Below are 10,248 nucleotides of genomic sequence, written 5' to 3'. Positions count from 1 at the left end.
TTAGCGTTGTTGAATGCCTCTTTGAGACGGGCAACCAGGAGCTTGGATAGCGAGAACACACACACACACACACACACACACACACATATTCATAAACTGTATAAAAAACTGTGAGACAGTGTCAACTAAAACCAAAAAAATTCCAAGCCTACCTTTCTCACAAAAAGTTCCGGTAAAATGAAGCGGGCAGTGACAGGAAGGCAGAACTCCACCAGGCACCTGCAGCTCATGACATGTTCCTCCGTTGCGGCAAAGACCGTCAAGGCAAACTTGAGGTTCATGCAGAGGATGTTTTGGTGTTTGTGTGGGAGCTGCCATTGTTGTTGTGTTTACTGTGTCAGAGGCAGTTGATTGAGTTGTCAAACTTGAGGAACTTGTTGTGGAGGCTTCTATGGCATGCAAAGTATATCTGTAAAATTGGGACAAAAGTTTGAGTAGTTTAAGACAGAAATCCAATTTAACAATAATGATTTGATTTTAAGGCTGAAGATATGAGCTAGATTCTTGTGCAGCTAATTTTACCCATAAAATGAGAAGAAAAGGTAAAGTGCAGTCATTTACCAAGAAGACAGATTTTTGACTACACTCCCAGGAAGAGAAAAAAACACCAGGGTTATTCATCACAATCAATGGTCAGATTTTCCCCAGATAAAGCAAAGTTTGACTAGCGGTGATTGTGTTATACTAAATGATCTATCAAAGAATTAACACACAAGTCTTTTACTATGTTGGGGTGATTTTTCTCATGCGAACTTTTGTGCATGAGCCCAGGAAAACTAAAAAAAACATGTTTTACTAACAAACCCCCCCCTCCAACAAATGCAGTGTGAAAATGATATCAAAAGAAGAGATCATGATGAAGCCACTGATTTTTTTAAAAGCCAGTCCTTTACCTGCATTGGTCTGTGTTGCTGCCGGCGATGGCATCAGATGCGTAAAAGCTGCTCAGTTTATTAATTTCAATTATTTCAATGCAGCCAGTATAGTTGTGGAAAGGTTTCGCTCTCTAAAGGACAAAAAAAAACAAAAACAATATTTTATTTAGAAAATTGATTCTATTTTAGCAGCTCTTACAGTTTTTTTTTTTACAATGAAATTTTAGCAATATATATTATGTGACATTCATGTAACATTTTCAGAACCGTATTATTTCAATCAGTAGCCTTCTTGAGAACACACACTACTTAGAAGTCTTACCTGATTGGTTAGATATTGTTGTGGCAGACCACCTATGAATACGTGGTTTATTCTTTGCATCATGTGTCCCAACCAGTAATTGCTTGCAGTACTTTTGATTTTGTCATACCCAGAAAGAGTTAGCTCTGCTTCACAAGGGGTGAGGCGTTGTCTATAAAAAGAGTATGAACACTTCATGTCAAATGTACAACAAGCACAGGTACATTAGTTGTTAAATTAAATGCTTTCAACATATCATTTGGTGTTAAGACAGGAAGTGTGTTCTACCAAGGGGTCTTTCAGTTATCATTTTAACAACATCAGCTGCCCATGCACTTCTGCATGTTACAAGGGAAGGAACATTTTTGGCCTTGATGAATGAATTTAAGACATCAAGTTCAAGCTGGCTTTATGATGTGTTCGACACCACAAATTAGACTGCTGCAATAGAGACTGGCAACTTTATCTAGCAGATAATATGAAATGCTTTGTGTGTAGTGATACATAAAATTGTTCAGAAACAATGTTCAGAAATGTTAGTTGTGTTAATAGTGGAGTGAAATACTGAATGCTAAAAACTGTGGTTAAGGCGTGTAATTGCTTTGTTTTGTGTTGATACATTCATTAATCACAATCCTTTTCTGAGGTGCTACTGCCAAACTCAATTTTGTTTTCTCTAGGTATCTTATATGCTTCAACTATTTTGGACCAACCCCACAGCCATTCATAGATTTCAAAAACCAATTCTCCACTTTGAAACAACAGGGGACAGCAGATAATTACCTAAGTGCAGATTCTGGACTAACCATCTGCAGCTTGAGGGTACTCAGGCCACAGATGCACAGTCTCCTCTCCAGTGTCTCCTGATACCCCTTGTTCCCCAAGTGGAAGTTAGGAGGTCCACGAAGCAATCTAGTCTGATTTGTTAAGCCTGTACTTTGCAGGCTGATGCATATGCTGGCTAAACACTCGGGGCACTAACTCCGAGCTGCATAAGTCCTTCCTCTAGAGCCAGCGTGGAGAAGCGGTTAATTTAGAAGCATTCTGCCAGAGCGGCCTGGCCAGCAGCCAGAGGGCACTGTGCTCACTGTCCTTGAGAAGTCAGCCCCACTGGGTTTCTATTTAACATATTGAAAAGCGTCTTTGACGGGAAGATATATTAAAAGTCTATAATGAGTTAGGCCGTGACGTTGAGGATGGCCATGGTGTTGTAGCTCTGGGTCAAATCAGACAAAGATGGACGGACTCGGCCATCAGACAATTACAAAGAATTTGCTTTGTGACACCGGGAACCATTTTTCCATAACCCAACCCTCTAGTTATGACAGTTCTCTTTCTTGCATCTCCAAGGGATTGCTACAGAACATTTTGATTGATTCATACTGCTGTTGTATTTTTAGAAAAAAAATACAGGGGTGGAGCCTTGTAGGCCCTTAACCCTGACAGGTCTTTCTAGATACACTTGAATGTTTAGGGCAGTGCAGCTATCAACCAAGAAACATTAGGCAACCTTCCCACTCAGCTGTGTTTCGAAAGGAAGTCATTTGCTCATCCCTGGGCACAGTGTATTCATAATCACCTACAGTATGTTACCTTTTGTCCATCTCTTTTAAAATTTCATCTTACTCACTTACCTTTATTTAACATTTTCAATGTTAAATGCAAAGAAAACTGATTTTATATGAGTTGAACATCAGCCACTTTGTTTCAGCATCCAGCTCATACATAATAAACATTGTGTCTTGAAACTAAACCACAATCTCTCTCATGTCAGAATATAATGGAGAGGGCTGGCAGCAAGATTGCACACGGGCTTAGGAACAATATAACTAAAGGGGCCACAGCCTCACTTTAAATCATTTAAACATTGATTTTGTGCTCGGCTCTTGCTTGTTAATCTTTTTGTAATGAAAAACTGCAAATGAAGACTTTAGAACAGCCAATAAAACATGGTCAGTGATCACTAATGCATTTTAATAGGCACATTCTGACGTTTGTTTTAGTTCTTTAAAATGTAAGCCCATTTGCCCATTCGTAATAAAATCTAAATTCTCAGTCTGGTGATTCCTGCCAATTATATATCTTCCCATGGTATTAGTTACAGCCCTTCTCTAAAAAAGTCCTGCCACACTTGAAATGAGTGGATAACTGAGGATCAAGTTAATACCACCTGAGGTGCTAACACTATTTGAACAAAATTTGTATATTACTAAGTAGCTTATCGTGACTGTGCCTCGTTTTTCTCAATAGAAAATATATTCTTGCCTGAAGCAGAGACACACTGAACACACTGCATCTGGGTTAATGTCATTGTTAATACACCCTGTAAATTAAAAGCTATAAAATTAAATTGGGACTTATTTACCTCTGATATAGCATGGTTTCCCCCTCACACTTCAGTTGCATTTCTTTTTCGATAAACAAGCTGAACATGAATTGACCACAACACAGAGCTGAACATTCACACCCAGATTCATAAGAGTAATTGAATACATACCTGATATTAACAATGTGAACCTTGCCATCATCAACGCGAACTAATGTACGGATCAGTGTAACCTCTTCCTCTTCGTTACAGCTGAAAGCATACTGAAACATTGGAGAGATAGTTCAAAGACGTGCGCTGTTTTGTTTCATGTTCCTGCTCTACAAACTGTATGAATTGGCAGCGCAATAGCAGACTTCCCTGGGCCAACATGAGGACCATTGAGTTTGCAACTACAAAACTAGTAAATGCATGATAACTATTTAACTTGAGTTCTTACCTGCAAGATTCCATCCAGGATGTAGAGTTTCATGAAAAAGAAATCACCGTTTACAGGTCCTTGGTCCACATAAAGTATGGTTCCCTGGGCCACTTGAGTTTGAAATCTCACAGTAATATTGTTGAGTGTGCTGAGGTCAGTACCCTCAAACTCCAGGTATGAATTCCCAAAGTAGTGAACGTAGCTTGAATCTAGGAAATACAAGTTGAAATTGGGGGAAAAGGGTAAAAAAAAAGCAAGACAGACTGCAGTTTATGCATCTTTACTGTCAATTCTGCTGAGATACTTTATTGATCTGAAAAAAAGAATTCCACTTTTCACTTGCTTCCTCCACAGGGAAGGTCAATGCACAGCTACAGAACAGCAACCTCAAAATTATTAAAGATTCAGAGTCTGGCTAAGGACACCTCAGCAGGGCAGATGCTTGTTGCCATCGAGGCTTGAACATAAACTTCTGGTTTTGTTACTATATGGTTGCACACTGTACGCTGCTGCATAAAATGTAGATATGACCTGTATTTATCAAATAACCTTGGCAACATGGATGGAATGCAGCTTAAAGAGAGCAGGAATAGTGCAGGCGATTTAGCGTGGGATGAAGAGGCAAAAAGTAGATAATTAGTATTTTGAAAAAATACCAAAAAGCCTTTAAGGGCTCTTGATAGCATCACAGTTTTTCCTTTTGCTCACTGTACCGCGATACTGTAAATAGTCTTATAGGCCAAAAAGCTGTGAAGCATGCAAATGGCACTATATTAGGGGAGAGAGGAGTCTTGGCTGAAATTAACGTATTCATACAAGTTTTATTACATGCCTCATTTTATAGTGGAATAACTTGGTTTATATCATCCATGAGAATGGGCAATTATGGGATATTTCGGTAAAAGTTCCACTCCCCTTGAGCTTATTGTGGGTAGTGACGCAGACAAACTTAAAAGACTGACTCGGACGGCAATTGGAGGCAAGCATTAGGGTTGCTCATGCTCAATATATTTCTCATTTGAAGGAAGTAGTGCAATTTCTTGCAGACAAGTCAAACCGGATAGGCTGTTAAAATGAAAAGAATTGCTGGATGCACCTGTCTCATGCTCTGTCTGTTCTTATCTGAAAAAAAAATCATTACACTAGAGAAATCAGCAAGACCCCTTTAAAGATGTTGCCATGATTAATCGAGCAGCTGCAAGTGAGACCTTTATCAATATTTGTTACACGTCAAGTCTTAATAGGCCAGACCCCCTTTGATCTGACAGTGGGGCCCTCTGGGCATTTGGCAAACAAGCTAACCTAAATACCCCCATTTTCTCCGGAGAGCTATATGACCAATACCCTGAGGAAAATCCCCTGACAAAAAAAGTAAGCATTATCAGGAGCAGACCTACTGTGATCTGCAAATTAATGAGGATAAATGCACACAGCAACAATGCTGTGCTGTCTTCTGCTTCACTCCTGACAATGTGGTTTGCCATTGCTGATGATGGAAAATTATCCCTCAGAGACAAAGCTATTCATTAATTTTAAAGCCTTGTTTGGTCGGATGTAGTCTTTGATGCAGTCTGAGGCTGCTGCCAGGAGGCAGTATCATACCTCATTAGCAGTTAGCTTCAGTCCCTCCTTCAAAGGTCTCCTGCTTTTACCACTACCTTACATTCTCACACCAGATTCTTCATCCACACAAGTAGCTAGTCAGGCTAAATCTAAATTGTAGATGTGTATAATTTAAACTGTATCCTAATTTCTTCTCTTTCAATATCTTGTTATGCACAGTATTTTCCTTACTGCTGTTACAATACCTGGAAAAAGAGAGGTAACATAATGCTGACCAAGGAGTTTGTCACTACTGCACTCTGTTCAAAAGCATTTCTTGTTTCAACAGGGGGAAAAAGTTGTCTCAGTGGGAATATTCTTTGACATAAATCTTTCAGATCAGATTTAATTAGGGCCAGCCTTAATACATGTTCATAAACAAGGTGAGAAAATTGATATGAGTCATATTTAATGTAACTGTAAAGGTGGAGCACAATGTTGCAGCACAGACAGTATGCGGATGTCAGTCAGGGTAAGGCACAAGATATTCCACTAGAAAAATATATTTGGAGAACTATGAACTTAAGATCAATTAATATGAGGATGGTGAGATTTAATTGATATAGTCTGAATGTCCCATTTATTAAAAAAAGAGCCAAGACGTACGTTCTGTTTTGTCCCTGATTTATTGGGCAAGGTAATAGACTGACTGATTGAACTTGTCACAGGACGAAGATAAAATACTGCTGAGGACCATTTTTGGACCCTTGCAATTTCAGAGCCCAGAGGGAAGGCAAAAGGTCATTCTGTACTATATCTACAAAACTGGCAGAAAATGTTTTATATTGAAGGTGTGAATGTAAGAAGATTTACTGGAATATCATTACACTGCTGAGACATACAAAGAAATCTGATCCTAAATATAATGTGTCTTCTTTTCCAAATCTAGTATCTAATTGTATCTTTGTTGTCTGGTTTTAAAAATAACTGATGAAATTACTCCAACACACAGCACTGACAGTTACTGTACAGGAGCACACAGGCTACAAACTGCAGCTGAGCTGACAAATTTAGACACTGCCTTTTTCATCTCACCAAGCCCTTTCCTCATGAATATTCATAACTGCGCACATCATGCAAATGTCATTATGACTCACTACCAAAGTTGTGTCACTGAATATATCAGTGGCTATAGGCACACTAATCAGGCACTGCCAACTCAATTAAAAACAAACAATAAAAAAAAAACATGCTAACATAAACTAGTGGTACACAGAACAAATGCATGCATGTTAACAGGGTGACTGCCCCGAGACAGGTACTGCGTGTTTGTAAGGGCCCTAACCTCTAACTCATCAAGCTGATTTTGAGGAGCTTAAGTAATTTCATTTCTGCTACACGTGGCAGCAAAAGATAACAGCTTCACCTGTGCTGTGATCACTCCCAGGAAAGTCAACCAAATCGTGGCTTAGCTGCAGTAAGCCTCCCTCCACCAGCAGTGCTCTTTCTAGATTCCCATCAGCTCTCATATTGTAGTGTTAAAATACTGTGAAGCTCAGCATAGGATGTACAGTGATGAAAAAAAAAAAGAAAAGAAATCCACCAGACAATCATCCTAATCTGTGGAATAAGGTTTCTTTATTTTTTGTCTCTGAGGTTTGCTTCTGACCTGAACTAAATGTATTTTTTACATCAAAATTAAGATAAAAATAAAAATATCACGAATCTGACCAAATTCATGTTTTTTAGTTATATCTGTTACTGTCAGTGTACCATAAAAACTACGCCCTCTATGCTTAAATTCCCATTGACTTGGTATATTTCAAAGGTTGTGGAGCAGTCTTAGGTTTAAAGGAGCACTGTCTAAGTCTATTTCAAGCAGCACCAAGGGCACTGAATGCGTTTAGATGGTGACCTAGTTAGATAAACTTGAGTTTCTGGGTCCTCTTACTTTAAAACTTATTTACTTTGATTATGCACTTATATGTATATGTATGTTAAAGAGTAAAGAGATGTTTCGGTGTATATTGTTGGTTGTTTTTCTTTACTAGTATCTTGTGTGCAAATTTAACCCCCTCTGAACCGGTGCAATATGCATTGGATGAGGGCGGCATCAGGTGCAGCAGGGAGGACTCCATTATGTTAGGCCCACAGTGATTTTCAGAGTGTCGCACTGAATTGGTTCAAGCTTGTCTGTGTTCAATAGGTCTGTTTTACAGCTCTGTGAACAGTTTCAAAGGTAGACAGACATCATCTGTCAAGGAGTAACAATCTGTCCAGTGCTCCCAATTCCTCCTCTCACATAGATGACTGAATCCAACACCAATAATGTACCACATATTGTGTTCTGTGTCTGTCATTTAAGTGTTAAAGGATATACTGTCCTTTGAAATTATTTTTCTAAAACAGAAATAGAAAATGCTTGCTTTTAACAGGATTGTTTTTCCACCACAGCAGCACAAACCATGACAATCTCTCAATCAAACCTAATATATAATTTCTTACTATGTTCAAAAGGCCCTTAAATCACATTTGGAGTACCAGCTCAGTGGAAGTCTCCTCTCATTTCACATTATAGACATATAAAAGAAGTGGACATATCCTGCTGGTGAAGCAAATGCCGAAGTGAATTAAACCTGCATTCTTTCTAATGGCCAGCAGGGGGCAACTCCAGTCTATGAGAAGATAACCCTACTTCTCACTTTATTTACCTCAGTAAACATTTCTTCTTCTTTCTTCCTCAATACATCATGATGTTCATTTAGTAAATTATGGTCCCATTTAGAGTAAAATAGACGATAAGGCAGGGTATGCTTTATGGCGTGGCTACCTTGTGACTGACAAGTCGCTACCACGGAAACGTGTCAGTCAGGATAGAGGTGTAGGAATACATATCCATGGCACTGTGTAGCTACATTTAAATAGCAATGAACTTGTTTTTGGATGTTGTTCGTATTTTTGTCTAAGAACTTTAACCCTTTCACAATTTATTTTCAGTGCATGAATGTTAATTGTAACATTTTAGATGCCTGCTTGTCCTGTTCAGCTTTAGGTTGTACTAAAATATACTCTAAGGGGGCAGCATGTTAATTTTATCCTGTAAGTACATTTTGTTTCAAGCCTGTTTTTCGCTAGCCAAAATCTGCTTCCAAATTAATATCACAAATAACATGAATTATGGATGCACCTTGCTAACCAAGCTAGCTAGCTAGCTAGCGCTACTGTTAATTTGCCTTAGGTAGAAACCAAGCTCCACCCGCTCATCTAAATATAGTCATCTCTGTCTCCATAAAAACCAAGATGATGATGGCCAAAATGCCAAACCCGCAGTAGTCCACAAACCAATGGGTGACGTCAGGGTGGCTACGTCCACTTCTTTTATGTATGTGTTTGAACCTTGCAAAATGTTTTGTGGGAAGAACAAGGTAATGAAAGAAAATCCCTGGACCACCTTCAGTACAAACTGAGTAGTGTAATGGCTTATCAATTTAAATAATTTACTGTAACTTTCTTGCACACATAATGTCAGTGAATGTAATAGCATAGTTATAGGAGCGATGGCTTGATTGCGAGATGTTAATTTAAGTTGATACACTGCCAAATCTCATCTGATCCATCATTAAGGTAACAGGTGTTATTCTTGGTAGTGAAATAATTCAAAATGAGTCCCTTTCCAGAACTCATGAGTCTGAGTTTTACAGTACATAAATATAACTCATAATAATATTGATCTAAAGTACTTCCTCATACAAGAAAGTTAACATTAAATGAGAAACTAATTTGAACTGACGCAAAATTGAAACTTCTTAATTGTATGCAGCCTTTGAAGTTGTAAACGTCTTTAACAATTAGAAACTGAATTTTATTCTGCTTAAAATAGAGTGCTAGGATATAGCACAATACACAGTGGTGAAAGAAGTACTCAGATCTTTTTGTAAAGTAAGAGAAGAAATACAATAACGTAAAAATTACAAGTAAAAGTCCTGCATTCAAAATCATACATAAGTAAAAGTGCAGAAGTACTACGTATTAGCAAAATATATAGTAGTTATATAGACATTTGTATATGCGATTAGATCAAATATACAGTAGTATAAATAAATCAAAAGTAAAACTCAATCAACAGAAAAATTTTCCTTATGAGTGTTATATCATTATACAGTCGCAGGAAACAGCTTGTGAACCCTTTGGAATTACCTGCATTTCTGCAAAATTGGTTATAAAATGTGATCTGATCTTCATCTAAGTCACAAGATTAGACAAACACAGTGCTTAAACTAATAAAATAAACCAACAAGCGTTTGGCAGTGTAATTGCACTGCACAAGTATAAATGCATGTGCTACATGCATAGCTTACGTCGTAGGAACGGGCGTAGACCCAACGCAAGTATAAATCACACTTTAGATCAGTGGTCACTAATAGGCGGACCGCGGTCCGGATCCGGACCCAGCCTCTGTCCTCTCCGGACCGCCGACCAACAGTGGATTTATTATTGAGACTTACTACCTCGTGACGGAGCGTTTCTATTTAAACCCGCGCAGCTTTTCTAGCATTTACTGTACTGAATTAGCGGCCCAGTAAATTCACAGACCAATCGCATGTGCTCCCTATCGGGTTGGGGTCAGGACTCTGTGCAGGCCAGTCAAGTTCTCCACCCCAAACTCGCTTGTCCATGTCTTCATAGACTTTGCTTTGTGCACTGGTGCTCAGTCATGTTGGAACAGGAAGGGGCCTCGTCTCATGTGACGCTGCTCAGCCAATCAAATCTGTGCATTCCGATG

At 38.7% G+C, this 10,248-nt stretch overlaps 1 protein-coding gene across 1 annotated transcript in view; it reads right to left on the bottom strand.

Annotated features, from left to right (window-relative positions):
• The window catches only part of eys (eyes shut homolog), a 276,707-nt gene that overhangs the window by 39,840 nt on the left and 226,619 nt on the right, over positions 1-10,248 (bottom strand). The window contains exons 38-42 of the mRNA XM_046071407.1: positions 3,942-4,132; positions 3,674-3,765; positions 1,198-1,348; positions 894-1,006; positions 153-409 (exon numbers count right to left, since the gene is read on the bottom strand). Coding sequence (XP_045927363.1) covers positions 153-409; positions 894-1,006; positions 1,198-1,348; positions 3,674-3,765; positions 3,942-4,132 — 804 coding nt within the window. The remainder of the gene's footprint in view (positions 1-152; positions 410-893; positions 1,007-1,197; positions 1,349-3,673; positions 3,766-3,941; positions 4,133-10,248) is intronic.

The sequence above is a fragment of the Micropterus dolomieu genome, linkage group LG15, assembly GCF_021292245.1.
Source record: "Micropterus dolomieu isolate WLL.071019.BEF.003 ecotype Adirondacks linkage group LG15, ASM2129224v1, whole genome shotgun sequence".
In the NCBI taxonomy this organism is placed as follows: domain Eukaryota; kingdom Metazoa; phylum Chordata; class Actinopteri; order Centrarchiformes; family Centrarchidae; genus Micropterus; species Micropterus dolomieu.
Note: the sequence above shows the minus strand (reverse complement) of the source record. Positions and strands in the feature narration are given on the sequence as shown.